The sequence below is a fragment of the Antechinus flavipes genome, chromosome 4 (assembly GCF_016432865.1).
Source record: "Antechinus flavipes isolate AdamAnt ecotype Samford, QLD, Australia chromosome 4, AdamAnt_v2, whole genome shotgun sequence".
NCBI lineage: Eukaryota > Metazoa > Chordata > Mammalia > Dasyuromorphia > Dasyuridae > Antechinus > Antechinus flavipes.
In genome coordinates, this window is record NC_067401.1 from 138,607,191 (window position 1) to 138,634,214 (window position 27,024).

Genomic DNA, 27,024 nt, shown 5'->3' on the forward strand with positions numbered 1-27,024 from the left:
TTGGAGGATTGCACTCTCCAACTTTGAAGACAGCATTGGGCGGGAGGCTCTCCTACACACACACTCACAACAAAACTTCAATTGGGGCGACATGCCAGGGCTTTCTGCGAGTGCCCCCTTCGGCAGAAAGAAGCTGGCACTGTGGCACGTTGGCAGGGGACTGTGTGACAGAGGGCTGTGAATCTTTAACAGCTATGGAGAACAGAGGAAGAGGAAGAATGAATCCTGCTGCTCTCCCTCTCTCCCTACACCCCCGGGATTGGAGAAGTAGGTACACTGAAAGCGGGAGAAAGCAAAGGAGATAAGCAGGAAAAAGTACATTCACACACCTTCCCAACTCCCTTCCCACCCAGGCTGAGTTTCCATTTTGCGCTTCCATTTTGGAAAGTTTTCTTCTCTCTTGGGGACAGAGGTGTCAGAAATATTAAATTCATTGCAAGTTCTGCAGCTATAGACGCAATTCACCCAACCACAACAAGAGAAAATTCACGAGGAGAAAACAGTTGCTTTTACTTTTGCTAAGAACTTCTTGGACATCAGAAAGATAAATTGTTGGAGAATGAACCATCAGAAATGGTTATTTTGAGACTGATAGGAGACAAGCCCTGACCTAAAAAGTAGGGATGGGACTAGATCCACTGAGCTTTCAAACCCCCCACCCCCACCCTTACCCTCACCCTCACCCCCATTTTCACATTGCCAGCAAATCACCATCTGACCCAATCAAATCAAGATAGAGGAAGAAACCTGGGGAAATGATTAAACTCTCCCTCTTCTTTTTATTGAGGTAGGCCATGTTATTGCCCCGCCCTCCATCTTATCACAAACAAGTCATTATTCATTCCTGTAAGGAAATACAAAAATGAAACAACAATATCACTTTTTTTAGAACCTATGATTTCTTTCTTAAAAAACAAACAAACAAAAAGCCTCGAACAACAGAACCCGCTCATCTCCCCTTCTTGAGTCCAGTTCTCAGGGAGACAAAGATTCGAGAAAATAAGTTAAATGGCCTTGGAGTGAATCCTTGATTTTACTAGAGGGATGTCTTCTTGGAACCTTTACCAAACTTGGCATCTAGGCCAAGACCTATGGGGGGAAGAGAGAGAGAGAGAGAGATTAATTTAGCTTCTCCAAAGGAAGATGAAATGTCAGAGGAGATAGACCTCAAGACCAGCCCTATAAGTCTACACATGGCCAAGATGTAAAATAAGATAGGTGAAGCTCCAAAGAAATCAGAGTTTTTAAATTAAATGTAATGTGCATCACTGGTATCAACCCTCCCTTGGAGCACAGGCCATGCTCAAGCAACAACTTAAAACAATCCCCTAATACAGAAAAGCATGGAAAATACTGGCAAAATGCAGAGGGGTCGAAAGCTACATGGCAGTTGCTTTAAGCTTCTTTGACTTAGACTATATTAATAATGAATCAGACATAAGAATAAAATCAGTAATTAAATGTATTCCCTTGTCAAATGGGAGTACTTGAGGAGACACGAACAGCTCAGGCTAGAAAAAACCAGAACAGGTTCAAGCTTCTGTGTCAATCAGTATTAGGATCAGGCCATTAATGGGACTTAATGCATTTCCAAACTGAGCAAGACAGAGAAATCTAATCTCCCCACAAATAAAAAATTCCTCCCTTTCTTTCTTCCCTAAGAGGAGCCTTCAAAATAGAACCCAGGATGCTTTAAAGCTTAAGGCACCGACATGCCACGAAAACTCACCCATGAACACCAGCACAGTGCCCACCCACTGCATGGAGCTGATAGGGTTGGCAAAGAGGATCACAGACGCCAGGATAGTGAAGAACTTGCGAGTTGTGGTAATGATGGAGCAGGTCAGAGGGCCGAAGTACACAACCGTCATGAAGATGAAGCTCTGCAGAGAGAAACACAGAGACCTAAATTCAGGCTGAGGACAGGCATTTAATTCCAAGACTTAAGTCTTTCAAAAAAAAAAGGGGAGGGGGGAGGAGACCAACATGGAGATTTATGGGCAACACGACCTCCCCTAGACAGGCTTCATTCTGGGGGACTCACCTGGCCCAGGGCGCTGGTTAGACCAAACAGAAGGATGTTGTAAAGTACACTGGGATATCGTTCAGCAAAGCCAAGGAAATCCCAGAATTCTCCAGTGAACAGGATTCCTGAGGGGAAGCAACAAGACACCAAAGGTGATGTGAGGAAGGAGCTGGGATCCTTCCCCACAAAGGTTCCCTTCACACATGTGCCAGGAAGCCCGAACCCCTAGAGGGTCATTTGGATCTCTGGAGAGTTGGGATTGGGAAAGAAAGCACATGGAGCAAAGAACAACTCGGGGCTTGGAAATTATTCCTGTCCCACCATGCAACTTTCCCTATTCTGTTTCTTGACTTTTCTTGATTGGATAAATTAGAATCTCAAATTTTGGCAGTTAACTAGTCAATCCTGTTCAATCGATCAAATAGTAGAAACCAGTATGTAGAATTAGGTTAAATTTACATTTGCTTCTTGCTTCCCCTGGTAGACTATAGGCTTCTTGAAGGCAGGCTTCTCCCCACTCAAGATTGTAACTTCCTCTCAACCTTCTGTCTTCTCTTGATACCTTGCCTAGGGCTTTGCACACAGCAGGTCCCCAATCAATGCCCGCTAACTCAAAATGATGAACATAGATAATAAGCAGTGAAAATGTGATGGGAGTGTAAGGGGTTTCTCCATAATTCGGGGCCATCTTGAAGCAAGGCAGGTGGGCACCCTGAAAGGTTGGCATTAAGAAAGTGAGTCTGCGGCTGACCTAGATCAGGAAAGCCTGCCATCCAGGGGTAAATGTGGAAACAGCGGAACTGGCTTCTTACCAGCTCCCAAGAGCAATGTGGACCAGAGGTTTATGTTCAGCATCATGTGGTTAGAGCCTGTTTGGTAATGAGCTCGCATGTGATCCTGGGAGACACCTGTCAGTCCATCCAGTGTCAGAGACAGCAGCTGAGAAATGGAGGGAGCAGCATGAGGGGAAAGGGTCAGCAAAGCTCTGAGCCCCAGGGGAGGCATGGCTCTCCCCTCAGGACTTCTGAGAACAGTTGTCTTAAGGCAGACGCCACGGTTCACAGCTTCAGAGTTAGAGCAGAACCCATGAGGTCACTGAGTCCAACCCCCTCATTTGACAATAAGGAAACTCAGGCCCAGGGCAGTTAAATGACCTGCCCAGGAGGCAGGATCTGAATCCTTTTCTTCCTGGCTCCAAATTCTGGGCCCTGTTCACCTTGCCATGCTGCTTCAATTGATGCCCCATTTCAGCTCATGCAAATCATGCTTCTTTCTTAAGTCAATCTCCAGGGCAGTGGGGTAATCTGCAGGATAGGTGATTTAGCACTTTCCAGAGAAACAGGTCACTTCCCTCTCCACTAATGTACTATAGCCAAGGATGATGGCTAGGGGTCAGGGTAGAGCACTCCAACCCTGACTCAACACCACAGACTTCTTCCTGTTTCTAGGGTTCTCAGAACCCAGGTGTGGAAGAACTGAAAGAGATATTACTTCTCTCCCTCTCCAGTCCTTGGACTTGGGGATTTTACACCACAATCTCTAGGTATGTCCTGCTCTAGGGTCCAGGAGTTAGTAGGAAGCTTCTTGACACAAAGCTGACAGTCCTTGGCTACAAGCCTCACATGCACCCTCTGGGGAAGGAGAGAGGCAGCTCAATGCCCAGGCCTTCCCCAACTGCCTCAGCAAGGTAAGGATCCTTGCTAGGGGAAAAGACGTGGAGTGTTTCAGAACAGTGTTACGGATCCCCCATCAGTAAGTTCATACCAGAAGCAGTTCTCCATAGCCAACCAAATGCTCATCAGGTCCAACCCCCTTTTTGGGCTTGTACATGAAGAGGGCCACTCCAGCCACTATCAAGAGTACACAGAGGTATTTAGCCACTGGGTATTTCTTCTTCAGGAGGGTCACTCCAAGGAGCATAACTGCCAAGAGGAATCAGAGCCAGAGATTCAGCCACCTTCCCAGGAGCAGGAAGGAGTTGAAGGTCTTACTGTACAAAGATGTTATCTAGAGGGAAGGGCACCAGGGGAATGAGACGGACCTAGGGTTGGCAAGGAGAGAGGGCTAATTAGGAAACAGGGCTCAGCAGAGCAAAGGGCATAACAGGCTGGAGGGAAAGAGCAAAGGTGAAGTGACTAAGGGGATACAGCATAGGGCCTTAGAGGAAAAGGAAAAGCAAAGGATTTTATTGTCTACTGGCATTGCACAGATATGTAATTCTAATACAACTGATTATCTGAAAGAAGTAAGCTTCCAACCTCCATCCTCCAGCCCCCATGAGGAATGAACCTTCAATATCAATTCATGGCTATTTGAAAAACAGAAATATAAATTATGTGTGTATTCAAGGCTGGAAGACAGAATACCTTGAATTTTATTATAAGAAATTATTTTTAATATAATCTAAAGAGAATCTCCTTTTTAACTTATTTAATTTTTTTTTTTTTTTTTTTTTACTTTTTGGCAGAATCTCTTAAGTCTGAATACAATGATGAGCGGGACAGCAGTAGTCATGGGGTATATTGGAGTCAGAGGACAGGAGAGAGATGGAGAAATGGTATTATAAAAGACTTGAGATGAAGCTTCAAGCCAGAGAAGAAATAAGAACTGGGAAATCCAATACTCCTTACCTGGAATAGGTTTACAGGATTTGCCAAGGACCTTTTTATGGTAAGAAAAAAAAAAAGGAAGGAAGGAAAGTACAACTGATCAAATTCTATCACTGTATGACTCAGATTCTGACAACATTTCAGGTTTTTGTTCACTTTTGAATTGTGACTTTCCAACAAAATCTTCCCCTTTTACTGAATCTGACCGACCCCTGTAGCCTCAATTCAAGACTATTCTCTTTTAACAGAGAAGTACATGTAAGGAAAGAACACCTGCTCTGGGGTACCCACCAACCCATGTACCGATTCTTGGAGCTTCACCTGAGTTGGGTAGTTGACAAACTGTAATGCAGAGTTGCTGGAGACCATGGCACCCAGATAAGAGAGAGAGCAGGCTGCATAAAGCCAGCTCCTGGTCCGATCCACCCTGGCAGTGTCAAAAAACTGGATCACTAGGAGAAGACAAAAAAACATACAAGAGAAGCCTGGGAGGGCTAGGACTGACCACAGGGCAGAGAGGCATGGAAACTCTGGAAGGCATGTTTCTTTACGAAGACAAAAAACTCCCAAAGGGCAGGAATAGGTTCTATTCCCATTAAGCTGGACACACTTAAAGACACTTTTTAAGGGACTATGTGTTCTCTTTTCCCTAAGGCCACTCTCAGGGTCCAGCTATGAACTGTTTATTTCTCAGAGGACATTTTGTCCAGATTAAGCCAGACAGTTAATCCCACACTACTAGTTAATGGGAAGGGTGGGGGAGAGGAGAGAAAGAAGATAGGCTCTAAGAGGAAAAATCATTTTAACTAACTGGGCCAACAAATCCCTCAAAGTGATAGAGAAAAAAGAGAACAAAGAAAAAAAAAACGTCTTCAGCAAGGGCGAAGAATACCGAGCACACCTACTCTCTTCCTTTCTCACTTCTGACCTAAAGGATTTGTCTAAGGAATTTCAGTGGATTCCAAAGCAGATAGATAGGAGGGCATCACCATGGCAATCCTATGGGGCCAGGCAGGAATCACCCAGCACCCAGACACTGAGTGGTTGTCTCTCCTTGATTAAGTACTCACAGATCTTGGCAAATACTGCATTGATCACACACTGGATGAAGACCAAGGTTAAGGCAAATGTGAACTTCTCTTGTTTGGCACCCTCCCCATATTTTCCTCTGGTGCTGAAAAGGAAACAGGAGGAAATAAGGATAATTAAAAGGAAAGAATAGTTACAGGAACAGCTGCTGTTAACAGGATGTGTGTAAAAGTCTGCAATGCACCTGACAGCCAGCTCACTCCTTACAACCAATAACCCGGGTGTGCTTATTGTAATTATTCTCATTTCACAGAGGAGGAAACCCAGACTTATGAGAAATTAACGCATTGTTTGTGGTTCTGCGGCTAGCAGGCCTGCAATGACATTTTGCCTGGGCCTCCGGGTTGCAAGGTTCTGCACTCCAGCAAGCCATCTTTCCGGAGAAAACTAGTAGAACTATCCCAGGATGACCTCTGGTCTCGGGCAGTGCTGCTGCCTTGGAAAGAGTTATAACTCTTAGCAGTATTTGAATTCAAGTCTGATGTTGGCAATTCCTCAAGAATAACCTTAAAAAAAAAGTGGGTGTGTGTGTGTGTGTCGGGTGAGTCTCCAGTAAATGTCGAACTGCTTCCCTAGCTACCTGAACCTAGAATCATTAAGCCAACAGTTCAAATCCAGCATCGGCCACTTACTAGCTTCGGGATCTTGGGCAAGTCCCTTAACCACTCTCAGCCTTAAGTTTCCCCCTCTGCAAAATGGGAATAATACCTCCTGGGATTCTGGAGGAGGCATCAGTGACAGCATTTGTAACACTTTGCAAACCTCAGTGCTATAGAAACGTTAGCTAGCTATTGTTATTGTTGTTGGCGGCTGACTTGTTGCAACTTCCCTACCTCACCCCAGCCCCCTCCCAGCAGGGGGTCCCGCTGACATTCCCTCCCGTCACTGGATGGAGGGTCTGGACACGAGCCACGTCACCCACGTGGCCCCGAATCCCGGGAAGGGCACTATCTAGGGATGGAGTGGTCGCGAGGAGCCCGGGTCCGTGGAGCAGGGGCGGAGGCGGGAATCCCCCCGGACGCAGGGAGGTTGGCTGGGGGCAGAGCCTCCGAGGAAGCTGGAGCCACGCATCGGGCCGGGCCTGAGAGCCCGGGAGTCGGGGTCGGGGTCGGGGGCGCTCACATCTTCTCCTGCAGGATCCCGTAATAGAAATAGCAGATGAAGACGCCGAAAAAGCAGAGCGGTAAGCGCAGCCGATCGGGCACCAGGGCGCCGCTGGCGGCCATGAGGCGCGGGGCCGGACCGGCGCGAGCCTCACTCAGAGTCCCCAGAGATGACGGCGGCGAAGGCGCTGGCAGCGGTAGCTCCAGCCGGACATCGCACACCGGCGACGGGGCCCTCATAGGGGCTGCCTGCGACCGCCGGCGCCGCAAGGCCCCGAGGCTACCTTCGCAGATGCCAGATCCGGGAGGCGGCGGCGGAAGTGCCTGCGGGGTCTCTCGACATACTTCCTCGAGGAAGGCGCACCTCCAGGCCTCAGTGTCTTTCTCGAAGGCCGGAGAACCTCAGGCTTCCACGGAAAAAGGCCCAATTCTGAGTGTTTCCAACAAGGCGGTCTATGGGCAGCCCCAACAAGAACCCTGTGGGGGACTTTGAGGAGCGGAGGCGTCCTAAGGTGACGTAATTGGATGTGGAGACCGGTGGTTGGCTACATTGTTGAAAGACTGCCGGAGTTAGGGGGCGGAGACAAAGCCGATCAAAATAGCCTTCTTCCAGGTTTCCCCTAGGTCCTAGCGTAAAGCCAGCCTTAGATTTTTGGGCTTTGGAACCCTGTGGCGCCCTCTGGTGCCCACGGCCTTGTCACTCAGCCTTTGGATTCCCTATCCTGGGCGAGGCAAGTGTTGAGATGTAGATGCGCACTCTCTCCTACCCCTAGTTTGGCAATAGGTTGCTGGCGGGGCAGGGCAGGGAGATTAAGTGAAAAGGGAAGACGGCTAAGACTCCACTAGTCGCGCAAACTTCCATCTCCTGGCCCTCAGATTCTGGGGAATGCGGGGATGAATGAAACCTGCCCTTCCTGCCAACGTGGTCAGACGCAGGACCGCGCTTTGGTAAGAGACAAATAGCCTGCAGTTGGCAGCTGGGATTGTTCCTCTGACTGATCTCAAAGCACTTTCTCGCTTATTTCCCCACGATCCCTGGGAAGACGACAAAGGGTTCGGAGAAATGACCTTCAGGATGATGAAGCACACCAGGACTGTAAAACCCGGTGCCTGCCTGGTTCCCTTTCCACTAGCCTCCTTGTACAGTCCTCCCCAAACGAGCTTCCAGGTGGGGCATCCAGGTCAAGGGTCAGCATGAGCAGCTTCAGGTCTCTGTTCTTGCAGGGTACCCCCACCCCCAACCACAGACATTTTCTGTTGCTTTAAACCTCAGACAGCCGGTTGGGCTGAAAGCCACTGCAGCCCCAGCAAAGGTTTCTCCACTTGTAGCCGCCTCCTCCTTTGGCATCATCTCAACCAAAGGAAGGAAACACTGGGCAGCACCACACCCATGACTTTAGGCCTGACTTGCACCGAAGATTTAGTGCGAGGTGTCATTTTATTTTTCAAGAGCAAAGGGAGGCAGCCCATCCTTCCTGCTCCTCCCCACCCTCCCACCTCAACCTCCCAGAGAAGGACCTCTTTGCAGTTATTTGCTATTTTGCCCTTTCAGCTCTCAACAAATATGGCTTCCATTTTTGCAGTCTCCCACAGAACAAACACAAATTACTGTAATAAGGACTATTTCCTCCAGCCCACTGAATGTGATAGAGATGACAGAATTTATGAGCCCTTGGGTGGAGAGAAATCTACCTTCTCCCTCTAGCTGATTTTACAAATTCAATAAAGGAGGGAAGTATTGGTTAATCTAGTTGAGAAGACCCTTTTTACTTAAAACTCACAGCTTGACTTCCTATTTGTAAAACTGTTTAAACTCAAGTCCTATCCAGTTTTTCTGGATAACTCACATTCAACATTTTACTAATTTATCATTTGTAAGCCCACTAGCTCCAAAAATCTATTCTTCTGTAGGGAAACTTCCTGGATCTCAGCCCATTCTAGTATGGCTGATAGACATATGGCTGCCTCTTTATGTAACTGGTTTTATGTATGTATTCAAACAGTTGTTTTCTCTGAACAAGAATTCTATGGGTTCCAAATATTCAGGGCCAGGCTAGTAGTGCTTAAACTCAAAGTTTAACTGGACTGGATCCAATCCCTGATTATGCCCTGGACTTCCCAGTCTTTGCCCTTGTGGCTTTTCCATGCCTGGAATGTCATATTCTCTATACTTTCAGAATGCCCATCTTTTAAAGCCCTCTCCCTCAGAAAACTTCCCATGATTATCCTCTCAGAACTTTCCCCTTTCTTTTTTTACAGAGATAGCACTTTGTTCAGTACCTCTGTAAAGCATGTAATACTCTGCATCATTGTTATCTGGAGTATTATGCCCTTCCAGGCTACACCCCCTGAGGATAGGGACTGCTGTATTATTTAACTCCTAGCTCCCTCAGCACATTTCTTAAGTGCTTACTATGTGCCAGGTTTCTGTGTTAAGGTCTAGGGAATCTAAAAAGTAAGACAGTCTCTTACTCTCAGGGGGCTTACATTCTAGCTAAGAGGAAGACAATAGAGAAGTGAGATGCAAAGAGCAAGTTGCAAGGGACCTCAGGGCCTAGTTAGTCAGTCTCATTTTACATGTAGGGCAAGGTTCCACAGGAGTAAACATCAGAAAGAGGAGACGAACTGCCTCTAGAGTGTTATCTTCCTTCCACTGAATTACACCTCCTTCCACTAACCGATAAGATCCATCATAACTTTTTGACCAAAATTATGAATGAGCAAACCTCTTAAGTGCACTAAGCAAATTCTCTCCAACTTGAAATTATCCAGCTGTTCATGCCTTAAAAGAATGGTGCCTCCCTCCATTATTTGTAGTGTAGCTTAAGAGGTTGGTGAATTTATTTCATGCCTTGTTCCCCAGTTTTATGGATATGAAAGGATAATTTTCAGCAGAAGTAGACTTCCAGGGGTCTCCACCTGCTGGGCCTGGTAATTTGTACCCAGTCCCTGAATTTGAATTGATGCTTGGTGAGAATAACAAAAGATCTTTCCCTAGAATCCCCCAACTCTCCAGAAGAATCTACAGGGTCCATGGTGGCTGGGAATATTTATTTATTTGGACTATGAACACCAAGATCTGCAAAAAACAAAAACAAAAAAACCACCTTTAAACACAGGACGAGGAAATTCCAACATTAACATTCCTCTTCAATTTCTCTGTGTAAGCTCTGCGGTACGGAAAATATACAAACTTCAAACAGCTGCAAAAATAGTGTCTTTGGGAGAAAATAGAGTTTCTACATCAATACAAGAAAAATAGGCATTTTTCAAATCCAACCTGAACCTGGGAGAGGCAAGAGGGCAGGCAGCAGCGTACATTCAGTCATCATGCCTGGCCCCCCAGGGGAGGCACCAGCTCTCCCTCCCTCCCCCGCCCTCCCCCAGGCTGCAGGGGCGGGCCAGCCGGGGCCCAGCTCCCAACAATCTTTGTCAGGACGAAGGCGAGATGACAAGGTCACCAGGAACACTCTCCATTCCCCTCTGCCCGCAGCTGGGCTGGTCCCGGCTTTGGGGTCGCTTCAATCCACTCCTCCGAGGAGGGCATGGAGGAGGGAGGACACACGAGGGACAAGGTGCAAGGAAGGGGAGGCAGTGGAGCTTTCTCTCGGGCTTTTCTTCTCTGCAGGGGAAAGGGAAGGGATCTTTTCAAGTCCCCTTCATTCCCCTCCCCTGAGCCAAAGCCAGCTTCCTTGGTTGCTGAGAGGGACAAGTGTCCCCTCTGGGGCTGTCTGTACTCACATGCTTGGGATGGAGAGGCCAGGGTCCAAGGGAGAAGGCGGGCCCCCTCCCCCTCCCAGGAGCCAGTCCCCAACACAAACAGGGACCTGGGAATTTCGCTGTGACAAAAGAAGATGCTCAAAGGCCAAAAGAGGATGGGATGGGGTCTCCATCCAGGGAGGGGGAGCCAGCCACAAAGGCACTGGTCTGCATGGTAAGGTGGGAGGGGTGAGAGGAAAGCCTCTCAAACTACCAGGGAACTCTGGAAAAGCACAGCCTCCTCAGAGGGTGGGGTGCGCTGCCAGGGTTCAAAAGGTAGTGGTGAGGCTTTGGGAGCATCAGGGTCCTTCCGGGGAGAGGTCAAGAAAGGGCTCGGCGCTGATGCAGGGCAGGGGGACCCTGGAGTCGTGGGGCAGTTTCGGAAGAGGAAGCCCATACTGGGGAAGAGGGGCTTCACTAAACTGACAGGACAGAAGGCAGAGCCGGTCGGGTTGAAGTGGACTTTGTTCTTGTCAGGGCAGGAAGGCAGGAAGGTCAGATCAGGACTGAGGGACCTAGAGAAAGAGAATGAGAGAGAGAAAATCAGGGGCGATTCGAGGAAAGCAGCAACCAAAACAGAGTTTGGGAAGAAGGGAAACTCATCCTTCTCTCTGACATGGTGCCTTGGTAAGCACTTTAGGCCCTTCTGTTTTTAATCTTCCCAGAGGCATGACTGAAAAACAGGAAATAGAGTCTGGGTAGGATCAGGAAGGATTAAAATTGGACAGGAAGAAGTGGGGTCCATAAGTGATCTCCCCAGGTTCAGGTGGCCCAAAATCAGAAATAGGGACAAATGGCCTCATTGAGGTTTGCTCATTCTAGAGATTATCTGAAAAGGGTGAGGCTCACAAACAGCTCCAGTGAATATTTTTAAATTCCCAAAAGAGAACAAAGTAGAGATGTCTTGGGACAGTGGAAAGGCTCTCTGTACCAAACACCCAATTCAGAGCCATCCCACTGACAACCTCTATGCTTTGGACAAGTCCCCTGATGAAGAGGGATGAGAAGGGTGGAGGGGGCAACACTAGGATATTAGCTGGGGAAACAACAGGTGGGTCAGAGGGTGGTGAGGACTAAACCTGGCAGTGTCATCTTGGACAAGTTTCCTCATTTGAACTGTAGCTTCCCTACTCCCCCATAAGGGGAGAATCAGCTCTACTCTCTTGGCTTACTAAGGTTGGTGAAATGATGACCTCAGATGAGAAAATATTACTAAAGGGATGATTATGATAATCATGAGCTTTGCACTTAAAGGTCCTTTAAAATCCCAAATGTGAAACAGCTGAGAGAGCTGAAAAGACTTGTTTAAGAAAGTAAAATCTAGCAGGAAAGGAAGAGTGAAATTCTAACACCTTCCATAATTGGCGATTATTCTGATTCCAGAATTACTTTTATTAATATGAATCCCAACTCACATCTCTATGCTTTCCAAAGTATTCTCTGAGGTAAGGAAGAAGAACTGAGCAGGAGAAACCAGAAGATTCTGTATATATTCTATAGGTTGGAAGAACAGAAACAGGGAGTCTGTGGTAGAGGGAACTCCACTGTAATTTTGCCATGATTCCTGCACCATTTAGGTGACAGCCTACACAGGGATCTTCTCCACATAAAGGAATTGGGAAAAGTCTACTGATTGGATAGGGATGGGGAGAGAAAAAAAGGAGCAGTTGTATATATTGTTGTTAGGGGGAAGAAGACAATTAGACTTATGGAACTCAATGCCAAGATACCAGTTATTACAAGCTCAAGTATTTCTCTGGAATATATGGCTAGATTTTTCAAGAGAAAAAGAATCAAGAAATTAGAAATTATAACTAACTAGGAGAAGAAGATGCAATGTGTAATTTCCTCAAGGAAAGAGGGATGAAATAGCCAAAGGAAAGTGTAGAATCTTTGCCTTTGGAGATCTTGACCCATGGTTGAAATGGGGACTTGCCTAGACATACAGGGTCAAACCAGATAACTCCAAGGTGTCTTCTAATTCTATGAGCCCAATGAAAGGACTAAGAAAATCAACAACCCAATATCCTAAGGATAGATCTAGATCTGTGTAGAGACTAATAGATATATTATGCATCTTATGTTTTACTGAACTGTTTTCAGGAAATACGGATTAAAAGAAAGTCAACTGAGAATTTCTGTGCTATATTGAAACAAAATGTATCAATTAGAATTAAAAAAAAATTAACCCCAAAAAAGGACCTAAGAGAAAAACAATTTTCAGACTTGCACCTCTCCAGACACCAAGGAGTTAACTGCAGTCAACTCTAGAGGAATAATCAGTCACTCAATCCCATTAGTCTCTAGGAGATGTCTGAGACACAAGGGACAGCTAGGTCTTAGGGAGAGTTAGTGGCTTTTGCTTCTGCTCCCTGTATCAACTGTATCCATTCCCCTTATTATGACTGTTCCTCCAGGTATTAATTACCACATAGGAATATTAAGAACTCTTCTTAGGAGGAAACCTTTTTAGCAAAGAGAGAGTATCTAGTCCTAAATTCCTATACTGGAGAACTATGTTGCCTTCCACACCACAGGGGCCACCTTGAGGGCCTTTACTAGTCTTTTACAAAAACTCTTAAGGCCTAATGTTCCTTACCTGTCCCATCCCTCCCTGTCAGGGGTTAATTCTTCATTAGCTGCTGAACCATAAAGGAACAATGGAGACTCATCCTGGTGTAGTGGACAAGGTTTCTGTAAATTGGAGTGGATTTGGAGCCAGCCTAATCTGCTGCCTCTTACTATCTTTGTGAAGGTGGACAAATTAAGTTTATACCTTTTGAAGCCTGAGTTTTCTCATTTGTAAGATGAGCTTTATACTAGAAGACACGTTGAGCTTTAGATGGAGGATTCTGGGAATCGAGGGTCAATGTTGGGGATTTTACTCAAAATGAACAATACAGAAGCCTGGCAGGGTAGGGCAAGCCTATCTCTCAATTCTCCTGGCTGAGAAAGGAGTGCTGTAATACAGATCATCCAGAAATTCCTAACTCAACTTTGGAAATGGCTGTGTTTATTTGTGACTAAGTTGGCTGGGTCATGAGATTTCAAATAGCATAGGTAGGTGGGGAAGCATCCAGGAGGAGCTGGAAAGCTGTCTAATTCTGCCTTGACTCCTCCCTGCTAGGAATGAAAGGCTCCATTTTTTTGGCAAGCCTCTGTGCCCCATATGACATCTTCACTGGGAATAGAAGGCTAGAAGAAACAAGAATCTTTTCCCCTTTCATTATCTGCTGGCCTAACAGACTTGTACAGAGTAAGAAGTATTCAGAAAGAGATGATAAAGATTTTTATAATTCAAGCATAAAAAAAAAACTGGCCACAAAAAAAAATGACAACTTGGAAGAACTGAGGTTCAACATGAGAACAGTTGCCAAGAGGAGGCTAAGTAGGATCCTCCTCCACTTTCATCCCCACTTTTACCATCAGCATTCCTCCCTCCTTCCATTTCCTTTTGAATAACTCACGGAGCTTCTTCAAAGGCCCGGACTTTCTCACAGCCCTCCGGGGGCTCCCGCTTGAAAACATAACTGTGGTTGGGCCGAGGGGATGAAGCAAAGGCCAGCACTGGAGATGGGCCGTCATCCTCAACCTGGACTGCACGGGGTGGAGAAGATGCTGAAATGAGAAGAGCTAGGCTGGTCAGTCTAGCATTGAGGGAAATGGCACAAATTCTCTTCTAACTCTTCAGAAGACAGAAGGGGATTATAGCAGGAAAGATGGCAAATCTACATCCATAGGAATGCCAATTTTGCTCAACCCAAGGGGAATCAGCAATGGCAAGCTTTTGCTTTCTTGTTACCACCCAAGCTTGTAACACTCTGTGCCTTGACTGCCAGTTTGACATCTTTTTTCCCTTTTAATGGCCTCTGAAATCTACCCCCTCTTCTAGAAAGTATTCCTGGACTTCTCAGAAGCAACTTTAAACATGATATCTATGCTCTAACTTTAAACAAAAAAAATTCACTTCCCCTAGTCAACAAATATGGATTAAGCACCTACTATGTGCCAGACTGTGCCTGGGGATGTAAAGGCCTTGCTCTTGGGGAACTCAGTGTAATGGGGAGACCACATGCAAACAAATGACACATAGCATCATTGGGAAAGAGTTCATAAAAGGAAGGCACAAGTATTAAGGGGGATTGTTGAAGACTTTTTGGGATGGGGAGAGGGTTTAGCTGGGACTTGAGGGAAACTGGGGAAGCCAGGAGGCAGAGATGAGGAGGCAGAGCATTCCAATCACTGAGGACAGGCTGTGGAAAAGCCTGGGGTCTGGAGATGGAATGTCTTGTTTGATAAATATGAAGGGAGGACAGCATACATGGAGAATGTATTAGAGATCTTTGGACTCTCAAGCAAGAGATTTGATATGACATCCTGGAGGTGACAAGGAAGCAGTAAAATTTACTGGGTAGGGAACTGGGAGAGTCAGACCTGAGCGTTGGGAAAATCAGTTGGCAGCTGAGTGGAGGAGGGATTAGTGTGGGGAGAGAGTTGCAGCAAGGGGCCAACCAGTGGCCTGCACCAATGGGGTACCATGATCACAGCAGAGAAGGTGAGATATTCAAGAGACATTACAAAGTTGAAAGTGATGGGCTTTGGTTACCAATTGGATATGGGAGCTAATAAATAGTGAGGAATACAGAAGGAGTCCTGTTTTGAGCCTGGGTGACTGGATGGACAGTGATGCTCTGGATAGAAACAGGGAAGTTTGGAAGGGAGGAGGAATTGGGGCAAAGATTCTCTACTTATTCAGAATGCAAACACATCTATTAGTTTTATGTTTGCTCACTGCCTGTCTTCTCTGTTTGTCTGTCTTTGTGACATGTTGAAGTGCATATTCCTAAAAGGTAGACACCAATTTGATTTACATAATAATCAGAATAAGTAGATGAGTCATAAATAGTTTATGACTGGTTGATAAGGCAGAGAGGCAAGGTTTTAGGTTAACTGGTAGGCAATGAAAGAGACAGCTGTCCCTCCAACCTCCATGCCAGCTTTGCTGTTCGTTATCCTGTCTACTCACCCTTTTCCTTGGGGTTAGATGTCAGTTCCTCAGTTGCAGCTTGGGGTTCAAAACGGCTGGCTTGGCCAGTGGGTTGGGGAGATGCCAGAGGCAAAGAAGGGGAGAGGGAAAGGTTGCCTGGTTCCAGGGGAAGGAGGGAGGAATCACTGTTGACACCCTGAGCAGGGGCAGGGGCACGGTGACCATCAGGGACATCCAGGATCTGGAAGAGGGAAAAGTTATGATAAATGATCAGTTCATCAAATCTATTACAGCACTCTTGGCCTCAAAGTCTGGGTAATGTTAACTTCCTAACTGGAACTTATTCCTTCCTCGCAGCTCCTATCTCAAATATGATTTGGATTGTGTCATTTCTGTTCAAACCTCTTTTCATTTTTTCTATCTTCTTTCTCTAAGATCTCAACCTTATTATCTCACCATTGCCCATCATACACACTCATGTCCAAGAAAACAAATCGCTTCTCTAACCCCAAACCAGTCAAATTCTTCCTGGCTAAGCTGATAGCTTGCATCTTTTTTTATCACCTCTAAAAATTCAGCTTACCATCCAAAAGCTCTCTCTTTCATTACAGCCATCCTGATTCTGACTTGGTTAGAAAATTTTGCAATTGTTTTTGTATGTTGTTTTGTAAGCATTCTTCCTCCCTTATTTCCGTGGCCAATGCAGTATATCCCAACTAGGCAGTAGAGGACCAAAACTCTGCCTTATGCCTTTCTCCACACCCTGACCTGATTTCTTCTTGTTATTTTCCAAAATAGCTTGAGTTTTAGTTGGAGAAAATCAATCCAACTTTTAGACTGACAGTTAATAGCTCCTGAATCTTAAGGATCAGTTCATTTGTTCTTTGAATTCAGATGCTCCAGCTTTTCTCCACAACCCTGAACTCAAACTTGTAGGGCCAGGGGAAATGCTGAAAAGAACAGAGATACTACTCACTCTGAGCAGCTCCTCTTCACCCTGTTCCTTTACAAACACTTCCTCCAGTTCTTGATTGAGTCCCTCCAGGCTTCGGTGCAGACAGGGGCTAAGTCGAAGGACTGGGGAACCTGAGGGAAAACTGGGAGGGGAAGCCTGGGGATGGGAGGAGGGGGGAAGAGAAAGATAAATGAATCCAATGAGTTGAATAAAAGGGGGCTCTAGGTAGAATATAACTTTAGAATCTGGAGTTTCTAATTCCTCTGTCTGCTTGGGCACCAAAAGTTCTGAGAAGAGCCAGTAGTCAGCTGTCAACATCTGGGCTGCAGAAAAACTTTTAAGGTGATATGGAGGATGCTGAAGACCCTGTGTCCAACTGAAGAAATGCTCCCCAATGTCAAAGGCTCAGAGAAGCCAGAGCCTTGTAGAATGGGCAGTACCATCACTACCACTTTACAGGGAAAAGCTGAAGTCTGAACTCCTATCCTGCCAAAACAAAGAAACTTTCCAAAATCACCCACTGAATCATGGACAGAACTTAAATCTCCATCTTGTTCAATTATTTGACCACTGGCCCTCAACAGAGACACGCAATATAATGGGAAAAGGATCTGGACCAAACCCACAGCTAGGACTATGACCATGCCCATAGAGAGAAAGAAGAATGAGTCAGGAAGGGACTCTAATAGGTTAGCATTGACACATACCCTCAGTGCTCCGCGAACAGCGTGGTCTCCTTGGATTGGGGAGGCCCGCTCTTTCTCCTTCCCATTCCGGCTAAGTTTTGTTCTTTGCAGCTGTTGCTTCAGTTTGGTGATCTGACAGCCCAAAGTAGATCAGAGAAAAAAATAGGTCAGACAGAGAAAAAAAGAACCAAAGTATTCCTCCCACCCATGTAGTGACCCCTAGAAGAGGCCCATGAGGACTAGAATTGACTCCCATCATGCCCTGGGAACCCTTTAAAGCCAAGATGCTAGCTTTGTATTTCAGAACTGTTCTAACATGTTAGTCAGATGGACTAAGAGATAGATTGAAGCCCTTCAATCTCAACTAAATCAGCTCTCACAAAGGGGAGTATTACTAACAAATGATAATAAAGTAGTAAACTATGTCTATTCTCCACATGATTGGGAAATCTACTAACCAAAATATAAAAATTAACTCCATAGTTGCTTTATGTAGCATCCAGATCACCAGCTTTCAATGAATGAGAACACCAACAAAAATACCTGGCACTCATGTCATATTGAACGAAAGTGCTCTTTTGACTACGAAGGCAGTTTAGGGTCATTGTCATTCTGAACATCAATTATCAATTACTAAAGAGACCCTAGAGTGCAGGCTGACATCTCTATCCAATAGACTGCAGGGCACAGAGTCCTCTACCCCTAAGGATGACAATTCTTCTGCAGTCATGGAGCATTCTTCACTCCTCAGAGCACGATCACACCCAGGTCATTTGGTCTTTAATGCAGCCCTGTTCTGGAGTTAAAGAGGGTAAAGTTGCTCTATGTCCCATAGGAGGAGAGAGGACTCACAGAGGTAGCTGGCACAGTGGACAGATTAGGAAACATGGGTTCAAACTTTTCTGCCTCTGACATTTACTGCCATGGCAAATCACTTCAACCTCTCTGGCCTTCAGTCCCCTCTTCTATAAGAGAAGGAGGCTGCAGTTCCTTCCAATTATAAATCTAGAGTCCTATAGCAAAGGCTGGGCTAGAACTCAGGTTTTCCCATCTCAGTCCAAGGCTTTTTCACTAAATCATGCTGAGAAAGGGATGTTTTCTTATTGAGAAAAGAATTCAGGGGATGTTTTTGGCTTCCATTATTCCTAGATAGTCTTGGCTTGCAATTATCAGTCACAAATGTCTTATACTCAGACTATTCTCCTTTCACTCATCTCCCCCTCCCCCTTCTGACCAGCATATACTCAGCTGCATACAATAAAGTTCTCAAATTGTACATACTCAGAAAATGAGTATTCACTTTCATGTTAGCCCAAATTAAACAGAATCCAGAAGGTAAATGATGCCCCAAAGGCATAGAATGCATTCCCAAGTTTTTCCAAAATGACTGTAGATCATTCAGTATCTTGAGATCTCTATACCATGACTTCCTTCCCTTCCTTTGTATAGGTGACTAAAGAAATTTTATTGTGATTGGCTCTTTGAATGTTGACAAGTCCCTCACCTAACCTGAAAATTAAACAATGTTAATAAATAATACCATGCATTTCCATGTTTCTTGGATTTTTAAAATACTTTTTCATCTACCTCTACTATACTATATCTTCCATCTCAGTAAAAAGGAGTTTGCAAGTGCTTTGTTGGAGAAGATGGAGCTGGCCCTAGAACCCTAGAATCTTAGCCTAAGGCTCTTTATTTAAATTCACTGCTCTTAGCAACCAGAGGAGAGGGTAGGCCAGGGAAAACAGAGCTGGTAACTGCTTTTGGCTATTTTTTAAAAGACTAGATATACAGTTAAGTAATAAACACCATGGGGGTTAGTCAGTTCCCAGGGCCTTTATTCCAGTCTTTCTCCAGTGCTTAGTTCTCTGTGAACTGCCTTCTGGCTTCAGCTGCAAAGTCATAAAGAGGAGACCAACTGGGACTCAAACTCTGTGCTTGACTCCTGGAAAGCATTAGCTGCTTTGGGCCTAGCCTGTGCTTGGCAGGAGGGTCTGAACACCTATCCTGCCAATGGGATAGGGATCAGCTTGCAGAAGTCAGTAGGTGGCCTGAAACAAGCTGACCAGAACAGGGAACACTCCAAAGACTCATGATGAAGGCACGGTGCCATGGGGCAAGGGTGGTGGGAGAGAAGGGGCAGATCCCCTGACCAGAGAGGAAAGGTGACCATTACCTCTTTTCGGTGGTCTGTGCTACCCCAGGAGGCAGAGCGCTTGTGGGTGCAGGAGCCGGTTTGCTCACCTTCCAGCTCATGCCAGGACAGGGGTGTCTGGAGGGAGAGAAATGTAGTGAGGTGGACCAGCTCCTATGGCAAGCTAGGGGGAAGCAAGAAGAGGCAGAAAGCTCTTCAGCCTTAGGCATCAGGCAGGCCCTTGAAGCTGGCTTCAGGATCCACTGTGTATGGTCCCACTTCAGGTCCTCCATCCTATCCTTGGTACCTTCCCCACCTCCTTCCCAGACCACTTTGGAGAAATCTTTTATGATTTGTTTCCATTTCAGTCCCCTCACATCTTTGAGATTTTAAATCCTCCTACATCAGAAACTTCAGGTTGTATTTAATACATCTGGACTTGCTAAGCAGACATTTTTATATGTTTCCATTCCCCCACTAGTCCAGGAACTCCTGATGGTAAAGACAATTAAACTGAGAGTGATTCCCTAATAGAAGGGGACCATGTAAGGTCTTGGTTCCATTACTATTAGTGCCTATTACCTCCCAGAACACACAAAATGCTTGTCAGCTACTTTGTCAGGTTTTGCTAATGAGTTTCGGGAGCTACACATCCAGAGAGAAGCAATCAGAATAGCTGGGGAGCCTCAAGACATTCCATATAAGGATATTTTAAAGGAACTGGGTATGGATATATAGAATGAAGAAAAGCGAGAGAGAAAGGAGGAGGAGGAGGAGGACATGCGAGTCGTGATCCATAGGCCCACCATCTGAAATAGATGTCAGACTTGTTTTAATTGGCTCCAGAAAGGCAGAACAGGAACCATAGGTGAAAATTTGAAAGAAACAGATTTCAGTTTCCTATAAAGAAAAACTTCCCTGAAGCACTATCCGAATAGAAAACATTTCCTCAGGAGGCAAATTCCCTCTTAGTTGAGGGCTTGATGCAGGTGTCAAAGGACAACTTACTGGCAGTGCTAGGGTCACAGAGCCTCATGCCTCGGCTTTTCTATCCTCAAGTATCTGTTGACAAGGTTTTGGCTATATGCATGGCCTCTAGTCCCTCCACTTTCCAACTAAAAGGAGGTTTCCAATGTAGTCTTATTTTCTCTCTTACTTCTATTCTAAAGACATGAGTACCATCTAGCTACCCTACCAGTTGGTCTTTTGAGGCTGACCAAGATAACAAATATGGACCACCACTTTATAAAGGAGGATCTTGTCTCCTCTCCCCTTCATTTCCCAGGTACTCATCTAGCAGGATCTCACCAAACTTGTTTCAGAGGAGACACCTTCCCTAAAACATATGGCATCCCCTCTCTGGTCAATATCTAGGAGCTAAGGATGCTTTCCATCCCCCCTAACCTAAAATTAATTTAGTGCAACAAACATTTATGGAAGCACCCACTATAATATAAAGACACTAGTGCTGGTATGCAAAGATTTTAAAATGACAGCATTTGTCCTCAAGAAATTTATATTCTATGTGGCTATATATGTGTGTGAAGGGCAAGGCCCTGACAGTTGTGTGTACTACAAGATAATGTGAGGCAAAGAAATATGCCGGTAAAAGAATTCTATAAAAATCTGAGGAGTAGGGTTAATACCTTCAATGGCTAGGAAAGGGAAAGGTTTAGGGTTGGGGAGAGAAGACAGGTCAAGTATCATGGAAGACATAGCACCTGAGTGGGGTCTTGAATGAAGAGATGGCAGATATTTTAGAGAGTTTGGAGAGCAGCCAAAAGTCTAGTCTGGTAAAATGAAGAATGTGTTAAGGGGAAATAATACTGTCTAAAAAAAGCTGGAAAAGTAAGTCTGGCTCAGCCAAGTTTGTAAAGCCCTGCTGGACTATGGAACTTCTATTTTATTCTGATACACAATATTGATGCTTTTCAAGAAGGACAGTGACATAATCAGAATAGTGCCTTAGGAAAGACACTGGCAAGTGTGTGGGTTAGAGAGGATAAAGAGCATAAGAAGTCAGTGGGGCATTCTGGAGAAGATGTGGAATCCTGTGGTTGAGGTTAGACCTAAACATTTAGAAACAGAAATAAGAGACAGAAGACATATTTATTCTGACACTCCTGATCACTTAATGGCCTTGCTAGCTAGACTTTTTTGTAAACTAAAATCTTGAAACTCATTGTGCTTCCCAATGCTTCTTCTCTAAACTAGGAGGTTCCTTTAAGGTGTCTACAATGTCTACAAATGACACTTAATGTGACTGTTCCTTCCTGAAGTCTAGAAATTTATCTCATCCTGACTATAGAGGGTTAGCAGGAACCTTGAAGCTTATCCAATTCTGTTACACTTGGGAAGGTGGCAATGGCTTCTAAGGGTGGGTTGCTGAATATCAAAGTTATAGTCTAGATTCCCTCTTCTTCGGGTAGCTTTTCCAATAGTAGCCCATTTTATTCAATGTCTTCTACAATTTATCCTTCTTCATCTGCTTTCTTTCTTCATGTGTTATGTGAGAAAAGAAGCAGATATGGGTTATTAGTAAGAACTCTAGAAGAATCTAAAATACAGATTCATCTTTCTTCTTAAACACTTTTTTGGACACCTATCTACTCTCTACTTGGCAACTGATAAAGGTTCCTAATACTAATTACATAGGTAAAATCTCTGCTCTTCAACCCAATCTTCATAGCTCTGCTCCTTTCCTAATTCTCCCAGCTAATTCCCCAAAGACTTCTTACCCAGCTGAGCAAACCTGCCCTGCATTGCCCCCCACAGATTAGCCTCTCTGTTTTTCCCACTTGAGATTCCTTCATTTGCTGCTTTTTATCTCGTCTTATTATTCTTCCTTTCTCCATTTGCCTCCTCTAGGAAACCTGCCCTAGCACATCTTACTTGGCTCTGATGGCTAGTTTATTCCATCTCCCCTTTGTACCAACAGACTCAATTAGGTCATTATTTTCCAATGTTTGTTTATATGTCACTGTGTAAGTGTTCTTAAGTCCATTTAATGCATTTTAATCTTCAAAGCTTTAAGGGTAGAAGTTGTCTCTCCTGGATGGGAATGATATTTGCCTATTTCATCTGGGTCTCATGCTAGTGCTCAACAATAGGATATGGACCAGGAAGTAATGAATTGATTGTTAAAAGGACAACAGTCAAAGCTAGAGAAGAGATCCAATTTGAAGTTCTGACTTCCTAGCCATAAAAGAGATCACCAGGTTTGCAATTCTCTGCTTCAGAGCACTTTGACGAGATTCTTTCTGAACAGTCTAAATCTGCTGGGGTTGAGGAATAGTACAGCATGGCTAAAAAGATATTCCTCATTAAAGGGATCAGTGCACCAGAGCAGACTTATTTTTAACACCAGGGCACAGGGGAGAATTCAGCCTGATCATAAATGTGACAGTCTGGTGGTGTCGTCATCAAGTGCAGATGATGCTTAGATTTTGCAAAGCAAGACATGGATCAGACATTAGAAGACTTACTTGCAGGTTAACAAAATCCCAGAGTTGCAGCAGCTCAATAATTGTCTGCAGGAGTTTAATTGAGAGAAGTGGAGGAGGAAGAAGAACTGCTCTGGGAATAACCCAGAAGAGACACAGAGATTTGGGGTGGGGATATCAACTAAGTCAATAAATCAATATTCATTAAGTGTCTGTAATGTGCCAGGCACAGTACCTACTGAAGACAAATACAAAGAACAAAAAAAATCCCCACTCTTAAGAAACTTACATTCTAACCAGAGAGACAACAAAAACATATATACACAATTCTGGAAATATTAGGTTTTAGATGTCATGGGAATATCCAATTTAGAATATGAGATTTCTGTAAGACCCATCCAGATATTTTTTTCCTATAACAGGCACCAGGGTCATTGAGCATATTTAGAGCTAGAAAGAACTTGAGATAACAGTTCAAACCACTTTTTTTGACAGGGAAAAAGAAGGTCCCAGAAAGGTTCTAGTGCCTTCTCCAAGGTCAGGGCCCCATTCTCCATTCTGTTTATGATTAATTATGGTATTGTAGTATGACTTAGGAATGAAATAATAGTTGGATTAATACAGGGATAATACAGTTTGATGCAGAGCCAGCATTCATCCAATGAAAGTGGATAGTCTGAGAAATCCATGGACCAGGAGTCTTCTTGAAATTATTAAGATACCAGGATTCTTAAGTCCAACATGTCATATGCCTAGCTGCCTCTGTGTGTGTGTGGGCACTCACATGCACATATATACACCTATACATGCCTTTACAAGGGAGAGAAAAACTCAAAACTGCAAAAAAAAAAGTCAAAGGGCAAATTTGTACAATAATCTGAATTTTTTTCATTTGGCTCTATTGCCTTTATCATCCCATTATCAAAAGTGTCAAACCCACAGAATAAGTTGTCAATGCTGCCACAGTATGAAGAAAGGGAGGACCTTGTAATCTCTTCTTTTGGTTTCAAATAACACCCCTTCCTCCCAAAAAAGATCACAGCAACACTGGTTTGGGGGAAAGAGGTGCTATTAGGCTTGCAGCTGAGCAGAAAACAAGGTAAAAAGATGAACAAGGAAAGAAACATTTCCTCAAGCAAGCCATAGTCAACTTTGTACCTCTCGCCTTCCCTTCCCCTCATGTTTGAGAAATGCCAGATTGGTCTATTTAGAAGGGCCGAGTCAGTCCAGAAGCAGCCCTGCCAGTGGAGGACACATCCACACCCTCTAGAAACAACTGGGAAGGGGGAGCAAATCTATGTGGGCTGAGGAAGGGCAGGTACCCTGATGTCCTATCTACAAAAGAAGGCCATCAGAGGAACTTTCTGAAATAGTTGTTTTAGCTGTGGTGAGACCGCTTCCTCTCTATCTCTTCTACAAGACAAAATGCTTTGCACAGCAAGTAGGCAGAGGGGGTAGTACCAGAAACAATATATAGGCTACTGCCAATCCTGCCCCTTCACCAGTCAGGAGTAATCCACAATGGCTGGGCAATTTCTCCCTAGCTAATAAACTGTTAGGAAGAAGGAGAAGCAAAGGAGGGAAAGAGATTACATGCTTACTCCAAAAGAGAAATCCTTACTAGACACTTCAAAGATGCTCACAGAAATCCTTACAGACCAGGATGGAAATAATGATGCTGAGCCAGACATTCTCTACTTTTACTATTTGTTTAGCCAAGGTATATGGAGAAGAGGAGGATTTAGCTGCAGATTCACATCATCTAAATATATACCTTTTCAATTATAAAAATCATTGACCACTCCTTTTATTAAATGTCTGCTCCTTGCTCAATGCTTACCTGTTGACAATCTCAAAAAAAAAAAAAAAATCAAACATCTTTTTCAGGGTCTAGGAACTTTTCCTGATTTCTAATGACCTTACTGCATCACATCCATATCTGAAAACGGCCTTCTAAGATTTTACCAGCTAGGCAGTTCAAACCATCTTTCCCATCTGCTCTCAGCTTCTGTTTCATTCTGACTTAGTCTGCCTGCTCCATATAAGTAGATTTCTTAGAATCCTTAATCTTCTTTTTCCTTCAAAAATCTTTGCCCAAGTTGTTCCACATATCTAGAACAATTCCTCTTTTTTTGTCTCTTATTCTAACCTAAGCTACTCTTGTAGGTGCACAATTTAAACCTATCCATTCCCCTAGTTGACACATTTATTCCCATGAACCCATTCAACCTGGTGTTATAATTATCATATAATTATTAACAATTACTTCATCCACATACGCTATGCTACTATTTACAAAGTACTTTATTCATAATCATTCTGGGACCTAAATAGTAAAAGTATTATTCTCTTTTTATAAATAAATGAATTGCCCAAGGTCACATAGCTTGCAAGAGTCACCCCTGGGATGTGAATCCAGGTATCCTAATTCTAAAGACCAGACACAGTCTCTGCTCTTAGGCCTTTTAAAGTCTAATAGGAGAGATGGAACCTATTTACATTAAAGACAGTGTGGTAATGGAAAGAGTGATGAATTCACTATGCCCCAAATGTCTAATAATATAGAACTTTGCTCCTATGGGATCAAGCAGGAAATACCTGCTCACTGTTTTATTGTAGTCAAAGTCAGTGGGAAGTTTTTAACCCTGACTTCAGCTCTGAGAGCAAGTCTCAGCCACATAACGTAGGCAGCTATGCATACAGCAGGGGCTCAATAAATGCTTGCCATCATCAAGGTTGGGTTAGGCAGCAGTTACTTCAGAAAGTACCTACATGATTAGAGATGTGAAGAGGGCTGGGCAACTCAGCCCACAGCCACTGCTTTGGGCCCCGCTGCAAAGACATGTAGCAGCCAGGAAAGCAGAGGCAGATGTGCTCCAAGATACAGGGCACAACTGCTTCCTCTTGGGTGGCAGAGGTAAGGCCTTATCCCAGTTACAGAGAGTATAATGGATAGAAGTGACAAGGTGGAGGGTAGGAGAGAGGTTTAGAGTAGATGGGAACAGCCGCTAAGGTGGTTTAAGCAATATACCCCAGCGTCATCCCCAAATTTTAAGTCTTTGCCTTTCAAAGCTTCACGGGCCCTGCTTCCCCTACTCCAATCTCCTCCAAATAGTTTCTTTTGGGAACCATGACATTCAATAATGACGTGATTGCACATCTATTTTGAGGGGAGTCACAGTGCTAATAGACACTGCTGTCACCTCTGATAGGCACTCACATTCCAATGCCCAACTCAAGCAAGCTGGGGCCCTTAGGCTGAAGGGAGAGCCACATTCTTCTTCTGAATAGAATGGGAGCCTTTAACACAAAAAAATCCTGAAGAGACCAGAATGCTCCACGGGTAGAGCAGATATTTTGGTTTAGAGACAGAAAGGCAGGAAATGGATGCCCAAAGTTCCTGAATTCTCCTTCCCTACTGCCACACAATATTTACAGGTTGCTATGAGTTCCTAGAGGTCTGGAGCCCATCCACGAGAAAGAAGAGAACCGTGTGGCCCTGGATCCGACAAGCCTGAGGAGGGAGCATCCCCGACCTCTGCCTCACTGTGGCAGTGAGCCCGAGCCTGTTACATAAAAGATCTGGGCTACAGCTGCAGCTTGACCAAAAACACAGAGACACTGCAGCCCAGGCCTTCAGACCCAGCCAAGGAAAATCTAACTCAGCCTCCAGTTAGAGAAGAAAGCTGCAGCTGAAGAAGGGGATGAAAGCTTCCTCAAAAGTTAGGAGCAAAGGCTGAAGGGGTACAGACTAAGATACTGTTAAGAGCTAATAGCCTCCCAAGCAACCTAAAACCTTTTTTTTTCTTGAAAGACCTCCCTTGCTTAGGCAAAAGGAAGTGCAACATCTCGATTTCTTTCTGAATAATGGAGAAAATACTCATGGATCTGGGGTGACAGACGGTATCCTTTTTAAGGATTAAGGAATGGCAGTGGATTGACTCTCTGGACAAGGCTCTATGACCATGGAGTATAGAAATTTGTCTGCAGAGTCTCACCATCCTAGCTTACTGTTCTTCTCCTACCATAACTTTACAGCTAACTCTTCTTGACAATTAGAGCCTGATTTCTTTACCTCCTCTGTTGCCTGCCTTTTGGCTACAGTGGATTCCTTGGATATATGCTCCCTCAACTTCTCTGTACAAGAATGAGCCCAATCTTATTTCCTTTAATCCAATGGGTGAAAGGCAGTGCTGGATATTCAAATGATTATTAGAAAGATCTCTTGTAATA

At 44.6% G+C, this 27,024-nt stretch overlaps 2 protein-coding genes across 3 annotated transcripts in view; both read right to left on the bottom strand.

Moving 5' to 3' along the window:
• Positions 1-485: 485 nt before the first annotated feature.
• Positions 486-7,533, bottom strand: SLC35B1 (solute carrier family 35 member B1). The gene is made up of 9 exons (XM_051994782.1): positions 6,847-7,533; positions 5,706-5,809; positions 4,957-5,087; positions 4,657-4,687; positions 3,791-3,948; positions 2,839-2,965; positions 2,045-2,151; positions 1,730-1,883; positions 486-1,089 (listed from the first exon to the last, which is right to left on the bottom strand). Exons 1-9 carry the CDS (start codon positions 7,065-7,067, stop codon positions 1,037-1,039), a joined length of 1,086 nt encoding a protein of 361 aa, XP_051850742.1. The 5' UTR covers positions 7,068-7,533; the 3' UTR covers positions 486-1,036.
• A 2,331-nt stretch (positions 7,534-9,864) lies between these two features.
• The window catches only part of FAM117A (family with sequence similarity 117 member A), a 50,037-nt gene continuing 32,877 nt past the window's right edge, over positions 9,865-27,024 (bottom strand). The window contains exons 3-8 of one of the 2 annotated variants that reach the window (XM_051994776.1): positions 19,391-19,486; positions 17,236-17,346; positions 16,550-16,684; positions 15,613-15,814; positions 14,054-14,204; positions 9,865-11,101 (exon numbers count right to left, since the gene is read on the bottom strand). In XM_051994776.1, the coding sequence (XP_051850736.1) occupies positions 10,792-11,101; positions 14,054-14,204; positions 15,613-15,814; positions 16,550-16,684; positions 17,236-17,346; positions 19,391-19,486 (1,005 nt within the window). In that variant the 3' untranslated portion in view covers positions 9,865-10,791. The remainder of the gene's footprint in view (positions 11,102-14,053; positions 14,205-15,612; positions 15,815-16,549; positions 16,685-17,235; positions 17,347-19,390; positions 19,487-27,024) is intronic. The other variant, XM_051994777.1, reaches the window with a different exon arrangement.